At 53.0% G+C, this 18,862-nt stretch overlaps 3 protein-coding genes across 11 annotated transcripts in view; 2 read left to right on the plus strand and 1 right to left on the minus strand.

Moving 5' to 3' along the window:
• The window catches only part of CLASRP (CLK4 associating serine/arginine rich protein), a 36,801-nt gene extending 36,213 nt beyond the window's left edge, over positions 1 to 588 (plus strand). For all 3 annotated transcript variants that reach the window (XM_003406518.3, XM_064293797.1, XM_064293796.1), the window contains 2 exons: positions 168 to 192; positions 431 to 588. In XM_003406518.3, coding sequence (XP_003406566.1) covers positions 168 to 192; positions 431 to 473 — 68 coding nt within the window. In that variant the 3' untranslated portion in view covers positions 474 to 588. The remainder of the gene's footprint in view (positions 1 to 167; positions 193 to 430) is intronic.
• ZNF296 (zinc finger protein 296) lies at positions 579 to 5,082 on the minus strand. The gene is made up of 3 exons (XM_064293800.1): positions 4,751 to 5,082; positions 4,381 to 4,530; positions 579 to 2,193 (listed from the first exon to the last, which is right to left on the minus strand). The coding sequence occupies exons 1-3, from the start codon at positions 5,046 to 5,048 to the stop codon at positions 1,202 to 1,204; spliced, it is 1,440 nt and encodes a 479-aa protein (XP_064149870.1). The 5' UTR covers positions 5,049 to 5,082; the 3' UTR covers positions 579 to 1,201.
• Positions 4,251 to 16,810, plus strand: GEMIN7 (gem nuclear organelle associated protein 7). Of its 7 annotated transcripts, none has more exons than XM_064293802.1 (3): positions 4,251 to 4,490; positions 12,588 to 12,787; positions 15,993 to 16,810. In XM_064293802.1, exon 3 carries the CDS (start codon positions 16,001 to 16,003, stop codon positions 16,394 to 16,396), a length of 396 nt encoding a protein of 131 aa, XP_064149872.1. In that variant the 5' UTR covers positions 4,251 to 4,490; positions 12,588 to 12,787; positions 15,993 to 16,000; the 3' UTR covers positions 16,397 to 16,810. The 7 variants fall into 7 exon arrangements, 6 of the variants coding, with proteins under 6 accessions (XP_064149872.1, XP_064149871.1, XP_010584749.1 ...); XM_064293803.1 differs by lacking the exon at positions 4,251 to 4,490 and adding an exon at positions 7,554 to 9,342; XM_023543163.2 differs by lacking the exon at positions 4,251 to 4,490 and adding an exon at positions 9,375 to 10,717.
• The last annotated feature ends 2,052 nt before the right edge of the window (positions 16,811 to 18,862 follow it).

The following is an 18,862-nucleotide window of genomic DNA, read 5'->3' on the forward strand; positions in this document are numbered from 1 at the left end:
CGGGGGAGGGGAGGGCAGAGGCGGCGGGTCCCTACTGCCCTCTCCCTCCCATCCTGTCAGTGGATGTGGCCTCAGGTGGAGGGAACGCCAGTAGTCCAGCCTTGACTCGGGTCAGGGAAGAGCCCTGGCCCTTTGCTTTGTCTTCACCCTCCTCCTTTCTTTCCCAGGTCGGGAATACAGCTCTTCCCGGAGGTAAGGAAGCCCACCTGCCTCCCTGAGGCCCTCCCTGCCCTGGAAATCAGGGTTGTCCTTTGGTAGCAGGCAGGGCACAGCCCTCATCTTCCACTCCAACCCTGTGGCCCTTGGGAATCAGTCCTCTCTGCAGCTGATTCTGATCACCCAAGCCTCACAGGTCCCCAGCATGTTGGGGATGGGGCAGGCTTCTTGCTTCACAGCCACCCTCACAGGGCCACCCCCTTTCTCTCTCCAGGCGCTCACGGTCCCGCTCCCGAAGCCCCCATTACCGCCACTAGGCAGAAGAGTCGGGGGTGGGGGAGGTGGGACAGGGGAGGGTAGGGTTCAAGCTGTGATGCTGCTGGTTTTAGCTCTGGTGGAGTAATAAAATCAAACATTATTTAATTCCCTTCACCTGGCCTCAGTGTGGTCTGTGGTCGGTACAGGGCAGTCCTGGGTTGGGAACTGGCTAGGTTTACAAGCGGGTGCCAGTGCTGCCAGCAGGGCCAGTCCTTGCTGAAGGAACCAGACCTCTGGATGGTGCAAGAGCGTTGGGCTTGTTGCTGAGAACTGCTGTGTGGGTCACAAAGCCCAGAGGCTCAGCCAGGTGTGCTGGAAGTGAAGGCACGGGCAATCATCGGGCTGTGGAAGGGCCCACACCTGACTGCAGGTGTGGATGGGGTGCGGGCCTGCACCCAGCAGAGGCTGGGCAGGGACTCTTTGCCCGGGGGCCTCTGGCAACAGGTCCAGGCCGCTCCCCAGCCCTCGCCTCAGCCCCTGCCCTGGCCTCGCCCACACCGGGAACCGGGAGCACGGCTTTCTGTGCCAGTCCTGCTGTGCCGCAGGCGCTGGGGGCCGGCCTTTCCCCTCACCTCCTCACCCCAAACCGGTCTGTCCAGCCGTCCACCCAAGGAGGGGAGCCTCCTGCCCCACCTCATACACCCCAAGAAAGCCAAGAGTCCGAACGAGTACTAGGGAGGAAGGATTTACTTGCAGCAGGGGAAGGACAGGCAGGCCAACAGTGGCATTAGGAGTGGGGCACAGGGGCAGCCCGATGCTCAGATGCCCCCTCCCCATGCTTCTGTCGCAAGTGCTTGTCCAGGGTGGCACGCAGGCCAAAGGGAATGCAGCAGTGGGGGCACTGGAAGCAGGTGCCGCCAGGCCCCAGGCCGTGCATGCGGCGGTGGCGGTTGAGCTTGCTGCTCTGTGCACAGGCGTAGGGGCACAGCTGGCAAGTGTAGGGCCGCTCCCCGGTGTGTGAGCGCCGGTGCACTGTCAGGTTGCTGCTGTTGGTGAAGTGCTTTCCGCAGAACTCACAGCTGCCCCCTGGCCCGCGGCTCTTGCCCGTGGACTTCTGCATCTTCTTGGGCAGAGGCTTCTGGCTCTTGGCAGGGTCAGCTCTCTGTTCCATGGTGGCACCTCCCCAGTCGTCATCCCCAGGGCCTGCCTGAGCCCCACCCCTGGGAGCCCCAGGCTCCTGGACACCGGCTGTGGCGGCGGCTCCACCCCCTTCCCCATCGCTGCACTGGAGGGTGCTAGCTGGAGCGGCAGCGTGGGCGGCTGGTTCTGGGGGTGCCGCGGAGGCCTGCTCCTGACCAGCGTCGGCAGCGCAGGGGCTCTGGGGCTGCAGCTGTCGATGCGTCTTCTTGTGGCGGTTGAGCTTACTGCTCTGGGCACAGGCATAGGGACACTGGTCACAGGCATAGGGCCGCTCGCCCGTGTGCGAGCGCATGTGCACCTTGAGGTTGCTGAAGGAGCTGAGGGTCTTCTTGCACACAGAGCAGGTGGGGCTCCGCCGGCCGCTAACCCGGGAGCCCCTGGGCTCAACCTCTGACCCTACCACGGCGGACACTGCAACAGCCACCTCAGCCAGGCCCAGCAGCGGGGTCTCGGGGGCTTCGGATTCTGTCTGGTAGATGGACAGGCCGTGATCCCACTGGGCGTGGTACAGCAGCTTCCAGGCTTGTGTGAACTGTCTGCCGCAGCGGAGGCAGCTCAAGGCTTTGAGGTCCTCGCATTCTGGAGAAGAAAAAGGGGCAAGGCAGTTTGTAGGAGAGCTCGCTGCTTATGTGATCAAATAATGGCAGTCACAGCTCACAGCTGTGAACAGCTGCCAGCTGGATACCTTCTGTGGGAAAGGCTGTATTCTGGGGGCCAAGAACACAGCAGTCACAAGACAGGCAGACACAACTCCCTGCTCTCAGAAAAGCTGGTGCTCAGAGGGTGGGTAGACAAGAAACCAGGAAAGTAACCTGTGGTGTGGGTGCCAAGTACCCGGGGATTCCTTCTATTTTCATGGGTTTGAAAATTCTCATGAGAAAAGGTTAAAGCAGGGAGAGGGGCAGGAGTGCTTGGCTGTGCAGGGTGGTAGGAAGGCCTGGCTAAGGAGGTGGTAACCAAGTCCAGTAAGCACTTCCTGTGCGTTAGACCATGCCTGCCTCAGCTCACTCTCACAGCCACGCTTCAAGACAGGAAATAAGATCTATTTTCCAGATGGGGAAACTGAGGCAGAGGGGCACCATCCCCAAGGTCACACAGATTGAAAGGGTTGGGACTGGTATTTCAATCCAGAAACCTGGGAAGCAGGGAATAGATTTTCAAAAAAGACTGTTGGTTTAATAATGTGTGCTGTGGGGTCGATTCGGACTCATAGCAACCCTAAAGGCCAGTGTAGACTGCCCATAGGGTTTTCTAGGCTGTAATCTATGGAAGGAGCCCTGGTTGCACAATGGTTACAGCGCTGCTCCTTGGGAGAAATGTGGCAGTCTGCGCCCAAAAAGATGACAGCTTTGGAAACTCGATGGGGCAGCTCTATCTCTGTCCTATATATGAGATCGCTGTGAGTTGGAATCAATTCAATGGCAACAAATTGGGCTTGGGAATCTTTACAGGAGCAGATCGCCAGGAGGGAACCACAGCCGAGTGCCTAACCATTGTGCCACATAGTAGCTTTCAGGTCCAGGTGGGGAAGAAGGCTTAGCAGCCACACAGAGGTGAAGAGGTAGTAACCTAGATCCCCTATCCTCTGTATCCACCCCACACTTGATATTTCTCTGGGTTCCTCAGTGGACATGTCCCAGATCCACTTGCCTTTAAGATTTTTCAAATCCTGGACAGTCTTGGATGGAGTGGCCTCTGGAATGCAATACGGGGGTCAAGAGGACTGGGAGAGGCCAGGGAGGGTCAGCCTAGCCTGGGTTTGAATTCCCCTCCCCTGCTCCCTAGCTGTGGAATCTTGGGTGAGACATACCTGTCTCTGAGCCTGTTTCCTGAGCTACCAGAATATGGGTTGAAAGCTTTGGTCTGTATTAAGCCCTCAGTAAACATGAACTAATAAGCCCACGGCTCCAAGGTGCCCCCCAGTCTACAAATACACTCATTTCTGAGTGTGTTAGTCCAGCAATCTCATCACAACTGTTACTCAGCAGGGGGTCCAGCTCCAAACCTGACTGGTCACAGCTCTTCCCTTCCTTCACTCTCCCACCAGGGGACCCTCCCTCGGCCCAGCCCTGAGTATGACACAGTTTCTCACAAAAGTCCCAGGAGGGCATGGGCCCCCAGGGCTGGAAATTCATAAATATGGATGAGCCCCACAAGCCACAATACCATGTTAAGGGTTTTAATTCCCTCCCAAGAGAAGGAACCCAGGTATCCAGACACCCAGAGCCGGGCTCAACCAGGGGCTTCCCAGCACTCAGAACTGGGAGATTCCATCAGGGGTTAGATGACAGAAGCCCCGTCCAGGGCTCTGATCAGAACGCACCAGAAGTGAGAAAGAGGTGGGAGAGGGTGGCAACCTCCCCTTCCAGCTGGTCTAGGCTACCCCCCTCCCCAGGCCGCTGCCCCCTCCCAGAGGTCCGCCCTACTGCCACCCTGGTCCAGCCACCTGGCCAGTTATTTCTGGCCAAGGGGAAGGAGAAGTGAAACTAGATTGGGGGGGGGTGCCTGTGGCAAAACCCCAGGCCAGTCTTCTGGGGCTGGCCACACCCTGTGGGCCGCCCTCCCCGCCTGCCCGGCCCCCGCCCCCACCACCACAGGTCCCTGCTAGGACGGGGCAGGCCCTGGCCACGCCTAGGCTGCACCCCAAGGGGAGCCAGAAAGGGGAAGTCGCGCTAGCTGCCCTGCCTGTCCAGCTCAGCCACGCTTCTCTCGCAGGAAGCCCAGCCCTTGAACTTGAGAGAGGGACTGCACGCCCGCTCTACTCACCTGAGCCCTGCCAGGGTCTGGGGCCTCTGAAGAGCTGACAGTCCAGCTTCTTGTGGTCCATGAAGGCAGTGATGGCCTCCAACGGGAAGGTCTGCAGGCAGCGGCCGCAGGTCAACAGATCTGGGTGTTTGTCGGTCCATGGCTGGCGGTCTGCAGGGAGGAAGCGGGTGGTGAGCGTGGGGCGGGGCCAGGATGGGGGCCTGGGGTTCCGAGGGAGAGGGGAAGCCCGAGGGTCAGAAAGGGGGCTAAGGGCCAGGACCGGCCGAGGGAGGTAGGGCAGGGCGAGGGGTCTGCGCCCAGTGCAGGGGTTCCCCCCCTCGACCCGAGAGTCAAAGTGGAGGAAGGCTGGGCCCGGGGCCGACGAGCTCACCGAGAGAGTTGGGGATCAGCCGCGTCCACAGGGCCCACTGGCTCCTCGCGCCGAGGGCGTGGAGGACGGCCCCGGCGGGCGTGGGGCCGGGGGAATGGCGGGGTTCGCCTCCGGGGCGCCGCGGTGCGGGCGCCTCCTTCGGGGAGAAGGGCCCCAGCCCCGGGGCCTGTAGGGGCCGCGCGTCTAGCTCGGGCTTCGCTTCGATGACGAGGTCCGGCATCTCCATCTCGTCGTCTGAGTTGGCGGTGGGCACGGGGTCGACTCGGCGGGGCGCGCTGCCGGCCTTGCGGCGGGACATGGGTCGCGGGCCGGGCGAGCAGGCAGGCAGGCTGGCTGGCAGGCGGAGGACGCGCGAGCAGTGCGCTGGGAGCGCGGCGCTCAGGTGAGTGACTGCGGCGACCCGCCGCGAACTCTTACACGTGCTGGCCGGGCCGCGGCTCCGCCCTCCGGGGGCGGGGCCTGGCGGGAGGGGCCGGGGGCGGCCACGCAGGAGCCGGCCGGCAGCCAGACGCAATCAAGACGGTGCCCACTGCGACTGGCGGAGTGCCCAAACCCAATCATTTTCCTCCTGGTGCAACTGAGGCACAGGCTGCCTACACATACCCCCCGCGAGACAATGGTGCGGCCACGTTTCTAATTAGGCTCCTACTGTAATCTGGACTGTTCCATGAAATGCATTACAATCAAAATTCATTTAGCAAACACTGAGCGCCTACTGTGCACCAGGCTCCTGTTCTAAGCACTGGGGTGGGGGGGGTACCCCACCCCCACCCCATTGCCGTACAAAACAGGCAAAATTCCTGCTCTCCTATAGCTTATACTCTAGCGGGGTAGGTACCCTTCAAACAAGATAAAGATGTAAAAATAAAGAGTGCTTTCCATGATAAAGTACCATGGAGAAAAATAAAGCCAGGAAGGGGCTAGGGTTACTGGTGTGGGGTCTCCAATTTTCTTGCCGACATCAGGGAAGGGCGTGGTGGAGTTAAGACCCGACGGAGGTGAGGGGGCTAGGCAGCGGGCTTATGTATTGAGGAACAATAAGGAATAGGGATAGAGCGGTGGGTGACTGAGGTCAGTGAGGAAACGCGGACGGATCCAGGAAGGTCTTTTGACCAGTTTAAGTTCTTTTGATTTTCCTGAGACTGGGGGCTTACAAGGGTTTGGAGCCCAGGAGGGTGGTAATGATATGCAATTTCTCTCTTCTTAAACGTGGACTGGCAATTAAAAGCAAGTAGCCAACTATCTTACCTCCCTCCACCCCTTAACTTCCCTCGTCAAAGCGGCCCTTTCAGATCACTGTTTGAAGTGGCGTCCACACCCTGCCCTCCCCTCTATCCCTTACTACCTACCAACCACATCATAATATAGGGCTGTTTGTTGATTGCTCTCCCAACCCCCCAGAATACAAGCCCCCTGAGGTCAGGGCCAGCCTCTGTCCTGCCCCAGCTGACCCCAGCCCAGAACTGAGTGCATTTGGCATTTCACATGCTGATCATTTCACATCCTGGAGGAGCCATGCTCCAGGCCAGGTGGGCTTCTCATATTGTTATTCAGGTCTCAGCTCAATTGTCCTCCAGAGAGCCCAGGGCCTCCCTGACCATGGTATCTAAAGTAGCCCCACCCTGCTGAAGGCCTTGCAATTTACACTCGATGACCTCCATCTGTCCCCAGTTCCCTCCTGGGCCTCAGTTTCCCCATCTGTCAAAGGAGTTTGGAGAGGCTGGAACTAGAGGGTTACCTAAGGTGGCTTTTCCTTTGACACTGCCTCCTCTGACCACTCAATTAAAGACGCTCCCCCAACTTTGCCACCATCTATTCCGTGGCCCTTATTTTATATTTTTCACATCACTTCTTATGCCCTGAGACATCTTTTACGTATTTGCTCATTTATTCCGTTTGCCTTGCCTTTCCGCCTGAGGCTCAGGTTTGGACACCAAGTGTTTGATCTTCACCACACCCCCTAAAATGTAGGTTCTGAGAGGGGCAGGCTTCTGATCTGTCTTGTTGGCTGATACATGGCTCGACCTGCCTCATTCACAGTTCCCTCACAAATATCGATTAAGCTCCTACTGTGTGACTGGCATTCTTTCAACAGATACTTGCTGAGAGCCTACTGTGTGCCACGTACCAGGCCCTGGGGACCTGGTGAGCACAGAGACCCACAGGGTCCCTGCCTGCGTGGAACTCTGTGTAGAGGAAGCAAAGTCTGCCTGAGCTGGGAGCAGTGAGGTCCCACAGCACTTCAGGGCAGACATTCCCCTCGCAGTGCCTCTTTTGTAAAATGGGGCTGCAGGGAGGGCCGGAGGACAAAATGACTGCCTTTAGGTCACCCCAGCTACCCCACGGCAAGCCTTTTCCTGGTTTCAAGTAAGGCATGTGGGTTCTAACTGGAAGCGACGGGTAGGTGTGTTTGTGTAGGGCCTGGGGGTGCATAGCCCAGAGGCCTGGAGGCCAAAAAGACCAAGCAAGGAGTCTTTTCCTCTCTGGGCCTCAGTTTCTTTGACTGTAAAATGGGCATCCCAGAAGCCCCCATCTCGCAGCTAGCAGATTAGACTGGAGCGCCCGCTGGCCCGCCAGCCAAGCCAGCGGAGTGGTGCCCAGGTCTGTGCTCGCTTCTGAGCCTGCAAGCCCGCCGGCCACCACGTGGGGCAGCCGCGGCAGCGCGGGCGGAACCCTGGCTCTGCGGCTCGCAGCCCGCCCGGGCCTCTGGTGCTAGGCGCCGGCGGAAGTGGGGGTGCTACAGCAGCGGACCTCGGTAAGTGTGGGGTGGTGGCGGGGAGTCGGAGCGGGTTCCCTTCCCCTGGCCCGGGCCCGGGCCGCCCACCCCCGTGAGAGGCCGGCCGTGGCGGGAAAAGGCGAGGCTGCGCCTGGAACGCCGGCAGCAGGGACGCTTTGGTACCCGAACGCAGGCAGCGGGGACGTCCCCGCGCCCTGCATGGGATTGGGGAGTAGCAGGAGGGAGGCATGCTCCCCCTCGGGGAAATGATGACGACGATCCTCAGAGTAGTAACAGCGGGGGCAGTTGTCAGACTCTTGTCTTTCCCTGAGTAGAATCGCCTCCTTAATCGGAGCGGGGAGCTGGGAAGAATGACCAGCTCCAGCGCTCAGGGCAGAGTGGGGAGTGGACGCCTGGGGGCCTGGAGGACCTACTTAGTATAAGAAAAGGAGAGCGATGGGTGGCCAGGGCGGAATTGAAAGAGAACTGACCAGGCCCGGGGCGGAGCGGAGGGGAGGCATTCTGTCCTTGGGGTTCTGACCCTCCCTGGAGGCCACATATCACTAATTTGCATCAAGACAGGGCAGCCCACGGGTGTGTGTGGACACGTGAGCACCTTGGTTGATTGGCTATGGGAACCTCGTTGTTAATCTGATAACTCAGTTATTTCCTTACTTTGATACTTTTGAAGTGCTGGCTAAGTTTGTCCACTGAGCTGATCCACTCTCATTTTCTTAAAAGGATGTCCTCCAGGGAGGGATCTCCGTGAATCTCCTTCCCTGGCCATTGAACTAAGTTATGAGCTCTTGAGCCTAACCAAGCAGGTTTTCAAGTGGTGGGGGATGGGTGCGGACATTTCCCTGAAACCTTCCAGCAGTAAATCTTTGGCTTGGAGACTGAAAGGATAAAGAATTTTGGCCAGGTCACCAGGGAGAGTGGATAATACCTTTCTTCACCTTCTTGGGCACGCCCTGCCATGACCTTTCTCAAGTCAGATTCTTATCTGGTCATACCTTTGCTCCAAAACCTCCAAGGGCTCCCCTGTCCTGGCCAAATCAAGTCTGCAGTCCTGCACAGGGCAGGGGTAAGGGGCCCGGATCCCTGGTCAGACCCACCTGGGTTGGCCTCCTTTTCCTGCCATATTCTAGCTTGCACTCAGAAATTGCCCTACGTCTTCCAGCTTCAGTTTCTTCATTTGGAAATGAGGATTGCATGAGTATTGATTTTGTTTTATCCAGGGATTTAACATCATCTTTGTCCACTTGCTTAAGTCATCAACCCCTTATAGAGTGCTAACTCTGGAGACTAGGGTGATTCTCTTCAAACACTGAAGTGCTAGCATCCTTTGGAGGAAAGCCCTGAGGGCTGGTGACCCATGACTAAACTTTCCGTGACAGTGGTTAGACACGTTAGAAAATGTGTTTATCCCTTAATCCCATTTACCTCGGTCTTCCCCATCAGGCAAAAACCTTGGAGTCCCCCTTGACTCCAGTTTTTCCCTTGACCCACACATCCAGACCATCACCAAAATTCTGCAGGCTCTCAACCTTCAAAACATATGCTAATCTGTTGAATGGGAACCTGTTTTGCTTTGTATACTTTTTCTCACCAAAAATACAACAAATATTAAAGACAAAAATGAAGACATATACTAATCTGACCATTTCACCTCATCTCCACTGCCACACCCCATCCTAAACACCTTTATCTTCTATCCTGACCGTTGCAGTGGGCTCACTGGGCTCCCTGCTTTTCCTGTTGTCCCTCAGGGTCTATTCTTGCAGCAGGCAGAGGGAGACAGAGAAATCCTAAATTAGCACCTGGCCCTCCTCTGCTGGGGGAACAGACTGGAGTGAAGGTGGAAGCCAGGAGCCTGGTGAGGGGGAGACTGCAATCGTCCAGTTAAGGGAGGGGGGGACAGTAGCAGGACCGGTGAGGGAGTAGAGTAGGGGTGGTGTGGTGTTGCTGGATCCTGGATATGTTTGGAAGATGGAGCCAACAAGCCTTGCTGATGAGTTGGATATGGAAGCCCAGAGTTCTGTCTGTGTTAGGCTCTCTGGAATGTTCTTTGGCTGCATGATCCTCCAGTTACCGTCAATTCCAACTCACGGTGACCGCTTGTGTGGGACCAAGTAGAACTGTGCTCCATAGGGTTTTCAGTGCCTGATTTTTCAGAAGTAGATTACCAGCCCTTCTCCTGAGGCACCTCTGGGTGGACTTGAGTCACCAACCTTTCATTTAGCAGCCAAGCGTGTTAACGTTTATGCCACCCAGGGACTCTGCATGCCGCCCCCTCATTTTCCTAACAGCCCTCGAAGGTCTTTTTTTATGCTTCATTTCCCAGAGGAGGAAATGGGCTGTTCACAAAGTCACAGTGACCTCTCAGACCCCCTCCCCTGTGGTAAGTCGGGGAGGGCTGTGACCCGGCTGTCTCCGAGAGTCTACACTCCCATTCTCTATGCCCAGGTGGTATACTGCCGCCTGCTGCCTGTTCTTGCATGGCCCACGAGCTAAGAGTGGTTTTACATTTTTAAGTGGTTAAAAAAAAAAAAAAAAAAACTTATAAAAAAAATTTCGTAGCATGTGAAATTAGATAAAATTGCAGTAATCCAATAAGTAAAGTTTTATTGGAACATAGCCACATTCATTCATGTAGGAATCGTCTACGGTTTATTTTGTGCTACAGTTGCAGAGTTGAGTCGTTGTGACCCAGATCCTATGGCCTGTAAAACCTAAAATCCTATCTGGCCCTTTACAGAGGAGGTTTGTCGAACTCTGCTTTATGTTCTGCTGAAAACCAAAAACCAAACCAGTTTCAGATTCATGGTGAAGTTCTGCTAAGAAGTATTCGATTTGGGCTACCTGAGGGGGCATAGGATCATTAGGGCTGGCCAGCTGGTGACACAAGATACTAGGAAAGTTCTGGGTGGGGAACTGTAGGATAATAGGAGATGGGGTTCAGATCCCTGGAGGGGACAGGGCTCTTTCTAACATTTTTTTTAAGAGACCCGGAAGCATTACGGTATACCCCGTCCTTTGTAAAGTTAAAATTAAGCAAAAACATTTGGAGTAGAAGAGAAAAATTATGTATAAAATTCAAAAGGTACAAAAATAGATTGTTGTTCTTAGTTGCTGTCAGTTTCGACTCATAGCCACCCCATGTAACAGAGTAGAACTGCCCCACAGGGTTTCCAAGGCTGCAGTCTTTCACAGAAGCGGATCACCACGTCTTTCTCCCGTGGAGCCACCAGGTGGGTTCAAATCACCAACCTTTCAGTTAGCAGCCGAGCGATTAACTATGGTGTTTCCAGGCCTCCTGCAAAAAGAAAAAGGTAGCTAAAGCTCTCCCCACACTACCTCTTGGCCTCTCCATTAGAAGTGCTAAATCCGAAGGATTGTGCCTTTAAGGTTTTCAGACCCGTCACCTAGGGTTTCAAGGCTGTAATCTTTATGGAAGCAGACTGTCACATCTTTCTCCCACAGAGCTGCTGATGGGTTGGAACTGCTGACCTTTCGGTTAGCAGTCGAGTGAGTGCTTAACCACTGCGTCACCATGGTTACTGTCAAGTTGCCTTCTGCTGAGGCCGTCCTAATTTATGCTCCCAAGGGACTTGACAGCCTGTTTCTCCACAGCTTTACCAGCACAAGTGAGTGTGCTCTCAACCCTTTTGATCTCTCTGAGTCTAAGTGGTGAAGAATCCATGGCTTTGTAGCCTTAATTTGAATTTCTCTGGTTCTCAGAGAGGTGGTGAATATTTTCATGTCTTCAGTAGCCATCTTTATTCCTCCCCTCCAACATCTGTTTGTCTAACAGAAGTGGTTCACAACTAGGGGCGATTTTTGCCCCCTAGGGAACATTGGACAATGTCTGGAGACTTTCTAACGGCTTTATTGAGATGTAATTTTGGTAGTCACAACTAGGGCGAGGGTTCTACTGGCACCTAGTGGGTAGAGGCCAGGAATGCTGCTAAACCCTATACCTATGCACGTGAAAAGGAACCTGGGTTGCACAGTGGTTTAAGCACTTGGCTGCTAAGGAAAGGTCAGCAGTTCGAACCCACCAGCCGCTCAGCAGGTGAAAAGACCTGTTGATCTGCTCCTGTAAAGATTACAGCCTAGGAAACCCAAGGGGGCAGTTCTGCTCTGCCCTGTACAGTTGCCATGAGTCGGAATCAGCTCCACAGCACCCAACAATAATGTGCACAAGACAGCCCCCACAATGAAGAATTATCCTGGCCCCAAATATCAGTAGGGTCAAGCCCTGTTTTCCACAGGTCCTTTCTTGCAAGGAGCTCGCAGTTGAGCTGCAGAGACAGAAGAGCCTAACACACACAAAAAAGACAATGCAGACCTGCATTCTGTGCCTGGCCCTGGGCACCTTGGGTGCCTAGCACCTCCCAGTCACCTCAGTGAGTCCTCCCTGGGCTTGAGGGAGGAGGGGACTGAGCTGCAGGGAGCAGGGCCGCCTCTCTCCCTGTTCCCACCCACAAGGCCAGCATTTCCTTATAGACAAGCAGCATCTTAGCCGTAGCACTTAACAAGTTCCAGGTGTGTCCTAAGCAGTGTACATTTGTTAGGTCATTTAATCCCCACAGCAACCCTGCGACTTCAGGCCTTTTTCAGCCCCATTTCACAGATGGGGAAACTGAGGCACAGCATGGTGAAGCAACTTAGTCCGGGTCACAGCAATGAATAACAATAACACCAACAACTATCTTTTATATGGAACTTAGTATGTGTGGTAAGGAGCCCTGGGGGCACAGTGGTTAAACACTTGGCTGCTAACCAAAAGGTTGGCAGTTCAAATCCTTGGAAACCCTATAGGGCAGTTCTACTCTGTCCTGAAGTGTTGCTATGAGTTGGAGCTGACTTGACGGCACCTTACAACTATAATAACCATTTGTGTTGGAAGGAACCCTGGTGGCGAAGTGGTTAAACGCTTGGCTGCTAACCAAAAGCTTGGTGGTTTGAACCCACCAGCCTCTTCCCGGAAGTAAGATGTGGCAGTCTGCTTCCATAAAGATCTACGGCCTAAGAAACCCTACGGGGCAGTTCTACTCTGTCCTATGTGATTGCTATGAATAGGAATCGACTCAATGGTAACATGTTTTTTTTTTTTAGTATGTGTTAGAGTCCCTGAGGTGCTAATAGCTTCTGTGCTCGGCTGCTAACGGAAAGGTTGGCCACTCGAATCCACCCACAGGCATCTTGGAAGAAAGGCCTGGTGATCTACTTCAGAAAAATCAATCATTGAAAACCCCATGGAGCACGTCGTACTCTGACACGCTGACATTCCATGACTGGATGGCAACTGGTGTAGCGTGAGTCGGGCCCCGTTCTGCACGAGCCTACTACTGAATCTTGATAACACGCATGGGTGGCAATTGCTACTATTTTTTCATATAATGGAAGAGAAAATAGTCTTTTGCTTGAGGTCACACAGCTAAGCAAGGGCCTGGGAGCTTCATTTCTACTCCATTCATAAGAACAGTATTTACTGAGCCTGGCCTCTGTGCTGAGGAGCCAGGTAGTGTAGCAGTTAAGTGCTCAGCTGCTAACCAAAAGGTTGGTGGTTCAAACCCACCAGCTGCTCTGCAGGAGAAAGATGTGGCAGTCTGTTTCCGTAAAGATGACAGCCTTGGAAACCCTATGGGGAAGTTCTACTTGTCTTATAGGGTCACTATGAGTCAGAATCGACTTGATGGCAACAGGTTTGTTTTTTGCTGTTGATTTTGGTTTCTGAGCCAGGCACTGTTCCAGGAACTGGGGACTCAGCAGTGCAAGAGCAAGGGGCCTACCCTCAAGGAGGCAACTGGTTGGTGGAGGAGACAGCCATAAAGAGAACAATAAATATAAGGTGTCACGTCAAGTAGTGTTGTGTGCTATAAACAATGATGAAGCCAGTGAAGGGATGGAGACGGATGAAATGTACATCTTTAAGACAGAGCGTTCAGGCAGCAGAAAAGGAGATACAGGCTGAGGAAACAGCTAGTGCAAGGGCCCTGAGAAAGGCCTGTACCAGGTGTGTCTGAAGGTCAGCAAGGAGGCCAGTGTGAGGGGAGTTGAGAGAACCGGTGTGGAATGAAGGCTCTGAGGGTAGAGAGCAGCAAGATCCGGAGCATGCAGGACTGGGGGGCTGTAGGGAGGACTCTGAGGCGGGAGCCCCGGGACGTCTCTGAGCAGAAGTGGGGCCTGATCAGACTTTTCTAACAGGATCCTTGTGATGGCTGTGTGGGACAGACTGGGGGCCGTTGGTGAAAGTGGAAGCTGGGAAGTCAGTGAGGAAGTGACTTCAATAGTCCAGGCAGGAAGTGATGGGAACTGGATCAGGGTGTCGGCAGTGGTGGGAGTTATAAGTGTTGGGTTATGAATATATATTAAAAAAACCCAAACTCGTCGCTGTGGAGTCAGATCAGACATATGGCGACCGCATATGTTACAGAGTAGAAGTGGTCTGTAGGGTTTTCTTGGTCGTTGTCTTTACAGAAGCAGGTTGCCAAGCCTTTCTTCTGCAGTGCTGCTGAATGGGTTCAAACAACCAAACTTCCAGTTAGTCATTGAGGGTAAACTGTTTGCATCACCCAGGGACTTCTTGTGAATACATATAAAACAAAAACCAAGCGCATTGCTGTCAAGTTGATTCTGACTCATGGCGACCCTATAGGACAGAGCAGTACTGCCCCATAGGCTTTCAAAGGCTGTAATCTTTACAGAAGCAGACTGCCACATCTTTCTCCTGTGGAGCGGCTAGTAGGTTCGAACCACTGACCTTTTAGTTGGAGCTGAGCACTTACCCACTGCGCCACCAGAGCACCTTGTGAATATATTTAAGTATGTATTTTTTCTTCAGTCTTTCTCTTTTATGACCTTGGTATTTTTGAAGAGTCCAGGCTACTTATTTTATAGAATGTCCCACAATTTGGGTTTGTTTGCTGTTTCCTCATGATTGTTGCTAGTTGTCGAGGCTTTTCTGACTCATGACGGCCTCGTTAGATTCAGCTGATGCGCTTTTGGCGGGAAGACTGCAGAAGCGATGCCCTGTCCTCAGTACCTGCTATCAGGAGGCACGTGGTGTCACTTTGTTCCATTATGAGTGAGTTTGATCATTAAGGTAGCGTCCACCAAGTTTCTCCACTATGAAGTTACTCTTTGCCCTGGATAATGAATAAACACGTAGTGAAGAGGTACTTTAAGATGATGTAGGTAATCCTGTACCTCACCAAATGTTCACCCACTAGCTTTAGCATCCATTGATGATTTTCTAATGCCATCGCCATGCCTTTTATATTTATTAGTTGCCATTCTACTGTAAGGGACAACCTTTCCTTCTCCCCCTTCATTTATTTATTTATCCATTTCTTTACTTATAACCAGTATGGACTCATGGATTTCTGCTTTGTTCAGCAGGTTATAATAATCTGTAGCAATCATTATTTGATTTTTTTCAGTGAGTCGTTAGGTTTAATACTGAGAGGTGCCACTAACCTTTTCCACCCCTTTGCTCCCAGATCCACGTATTCCGGCGGTGAGAGAAACAGTATTAGATAGATACTGTTGGCTGGTTCAGAGTGATTCCACTCCTGTAGGGACAGCATCCCAACCTTGCAAGGTGTTGTTTCCCAGGTGGTACCATAACTGAGCCTTCCATTAGCCTTTGCAAGTCTATGAGGCCAGCTGCTTCTAAGGGTTTGGTGGTTTGAAGCCACCCAGTGGCTAGGCTGCACAGGAGAAAGGCCTGGCGATGTGCTTCTGCGAAGATTACGGCCAAGAAAACCCGATGGAGCAGTTCTATCTATTTGACCCTTTACGGAAAAAGTTTGCTGACCCCTGGTACAGATCCTGGCCTAAGGCCAAATGTGAAGAGACGATCAAGTCTGGGGTGGGGTGTCAGCATGGTTTCCTGCCACTGTCTCACCTGCTTGAATGTTCTCAAAGATCCAGGAAGCCCCGCAATCATTATTTTAATGTACAAATTGTTCTAGATTTGGCCAGTGGGAGCCCTTTCAAGCTGGCTCCTGTGCGATTGTGAATCTATTTGGAAGATAAGATTTCCTGATGGATTGGATGGATGGTCAGAAAGGGAGAGAGAGAGAGGAGGCTGGGGTTCTCTCAGCAAATACTTATTCTTTACTCTGAGCCATGAACAGGGATAAAGCTGTGATAAAAGCAGACAGAAGTTTCTGCCCTCATGGAACTCACATTCTTGTGCATATCACACTCTGTTTCTGGCCCAAGTCACTGGGTGACTGCCAGTTCCTGAGAAAGGGGCCTGGGGGAGAGGTGGTGCAGATTTTCAGAGGGAAGATCAGGAGTTGGGGTTTGGACAGGTTCCACGTGAGATGCCTGGTAGACATGCCTCTGCATCCAATTCCGCCTGACTCCTTTTAGTCCCCATGCCCCCTAGTGCATCCAATTCCGCCTGACTCCTTTTAGTCCCCATGCCCCCTAGTGCATCCAATTCCGCCTGACTCCTTTTAGTCCCCATGCCCCCTAGCTGATGTCTTCCCTGTTCTTCTCACCCAACAGCCAGGGCAATGCAGAGTTCACCCACCATTCCTGTGCCTGTGCTCCGGCTGCCCCGGGGCCCTGATGGCTCAAGCCGTGGCTTTGCCCCTGATGGACGCAGGGCCCTTCTGAAGCCAGAGGTTCCTGAAGTCCAGGAGTCTCCCGTAGTTCAAGAATCTCTAGAATCCCAGGAACAGCGAGCTCGAGCCATCCTTCGGGAGCGCTACCTCCGAAGCCTGTTGGCCATGGCGGGTCACCAGGTGAGCTTCACGTTGCACGAGGGTGTGCATGTGACTGCCCGCTTTGGAGCCACTGACCTGGATGTGGCCAACTTCTACGTGTCGCAGCTGCAGACTCCGATAGGTGTGCAGGCTGAGGCGCTGCTCCGATGTAGTGACATTATTGCATACACTTTCAAGCTATGAAGACCTTTCTGCCTTAGCCACAGTATCCCAGGTGTTGCTGAGCTGGGAACGCTAGGTGTCAAAGACATTGGAGTCTCACCTCCATGGAATTCTGGACCCTGTAGAGTTCTGAGCTCCCTTGGAATTTTGAGCCAAGCTCCAACCAACTCTGGCTTCTTGGGACCTCCAGAGCTTAGTTGTTAAAATTCTGCAACCCAATGAGTTCTAGATCCTGTTGAAAGGAATGCTCTACCTCACAGAACTCTGAATGCCACAGAAATATGGGCCTCATGCCAGTTCCAGAAGACTGGGGGAAGGAAAGAAGGCAAATTATAGAGTGGGAAATTGTTTATGGAAGGCACGGCAAAGTTTAGCTGTGCTGAAGATACTCCCCACTGCTCCCCTCCTGCCAAAGAACCAATTGTCCCAAGAAAATTAGACTCCTGTTTTTTTTTTTTTAGTGTGTGTGTGTTTCTGCACCCCACAGGGCTGGAGACAGATTTGGGGGTGTGGTAGGGTGGTGGAACAGGAGCCCTGATGGCGGAGTTGTTAAGCGCTCCGCTAACCGAAACAATGGTGGCTCCAACCCACCAGCCGCTCTGTGGGAGAAAGATGTGGCTGTCAGCTTCCGTGAAGATTACAACCTTAGAAATTCGATGGGGCAGTTTGCTCCGTCCTAAAGGGTTGCTATGGAAGCTCTGGTATTGTAGTGGTTAAGTGCTATAGCTGCTAACCAAGAGGTCCGCACTTTGAATCCGCCATTCTCTCCTTGGAAATTCTATGGGACAGTTCTAGTCTGTTCTATAGGGTCGCTGTAAGTCGGAATCGACTCCCACAGCAGTGGTCTTTTGTTGTTGTTATAGGGTTGCTAGAAGTCGGAATCCAGTGGACAGCAACGGGCTTGGTTTTTTGGTTTTAGGGTGATGGAGTCTCTCTAAGAGCTGAGTGCGGTGGAGCTGGGCCACGAGGGGTTGGGAGGAACCCGGAAAAAAGTGCAGGTATTGGACCACCGCTGAGAGAATGACTGGAGAGGCCTGAACGCCAGGATTGGGAGGTTCAGACTTGATCTCAAATTGGGTGGAGGGGGTATGCATACTGATAAGGCGAAAAGGCGAGGGGCGTGGTCGCAGGGAGAGCTCCTCCCATTGCACCCTCCCACCCCGTTCTAGGCGACGTGGACTGCATATTAAAGATAGCAGATTCGCTTCCACGCCCACGCTGGGGATAGTCGGGGCCCCGTTTGGTGGCGATGCTGAGAAAACGTTGAGGATTAGGGGTAGAGGGAGTCCGGGGATGTAAAGCTTTGCCGTTTCTCCATTTCACTGTAGCTATGTAGCGTGTTTTTGTTTTTTTTTTTTTTGATGTAGCGTGATTGCCCGTATCTCAATTCACCTACTCGCTTCACTTAGCCCCTTGTCACTTGAGCCCCACTGTTAGCAGATTTGTTTAAAAAAAAAATGGATTCTCACTTCTTTTGCAGTCCTTTCAAGTTCAGAATATAAGCAAAGAATTCCATTAAATATAGATGAGGTTTGTTTTGTTCGACTTAGTGGTGAAAGTGCGGCAGTTCATGATGTTGAACGGAGCAAGCAGATAGCCTCAGTTTCCGTGCGTCCATTCACAACGCCACCTCTGACAAGTACAGTACTGGACCTAGCTCTGGAGTTGCCTTGGTAATGCTGTCGTTCGCCCCGCCCCAAGTCTCCTTTTTTGATTTTAGCCCGGCCTTCTGCAGGTTGATGAACGGTTGTATGGCGAAAGTGCAGAGACCAATATTAAGTTATTGCATTAAACTTAAGTCAAGCATGGCTTAAGCTAGTGCCTGGTCACTAGGGGCACCCGGTATTTCGATGGGAAGATTTTACTCTCGCCTTGGGAATTTCTTCCTTCTCTCACAGTTTAAAAAAAAAAAATCAGGGATATGTTACCCCTCATGGGCTTATATTTCATTTACCATATAGTATTAAATTATATTTGAAGCAATGTGAGTCCTGGTGGCGCTGTGTTTAAGAGCTACTGTTGCTAACCAAAAGCCCGGCAGCTGGAACCCATCAGCTGCTTCTTGGAAACTGGGACAGTTCTACTGTCCTATAGGGTCGGTATGAGTTGGAATCAACTCAACACCAATGGGTTTGGATTTTTTGGTTTTTATCTAAGCACAGAGAAATACTGATGAAACCGCAGCCTGCAGATGGAAGACTGGAGACTAGCAAGGGGGCTTAGGTTTCTCCAGGCAGAGGGTCCCCCTTCGTCAGCATCCATCATCTGTACTTATATTCAACACAGCTCCTATTGCCTTTCAAGTTCTCCATCCTTTCGCCTCCTCATCAGTTAGCCTAACCTCGTCAAGCAGATGTTTTTATTTCTATCAACTCCATTCCCTTCTCCACCTTCCTGGGATCGTGACAAATGAGTGCGAGCCCGAATATAAAGCGGCGCGGGTGGGGGTGGGGCTCGGGTTCGCGCTTGCGCGCTGCTCTGGGAGAC

Source organism: Loxodonta africana, chromosome 11 (assembly GCF_030014295.1).
Source record: "Loxodonta africana isolate mLoxAfr1 chromosome 11, mLoxAfr1.hap2, whole genome shotgun sequence".
NCBI classification, from domain to species: Eukaryota; Metazoa; Chordata; class Mammalia; order Proboscidea; family Elephantidae; genus Loxodonta; species Loxodonta africana.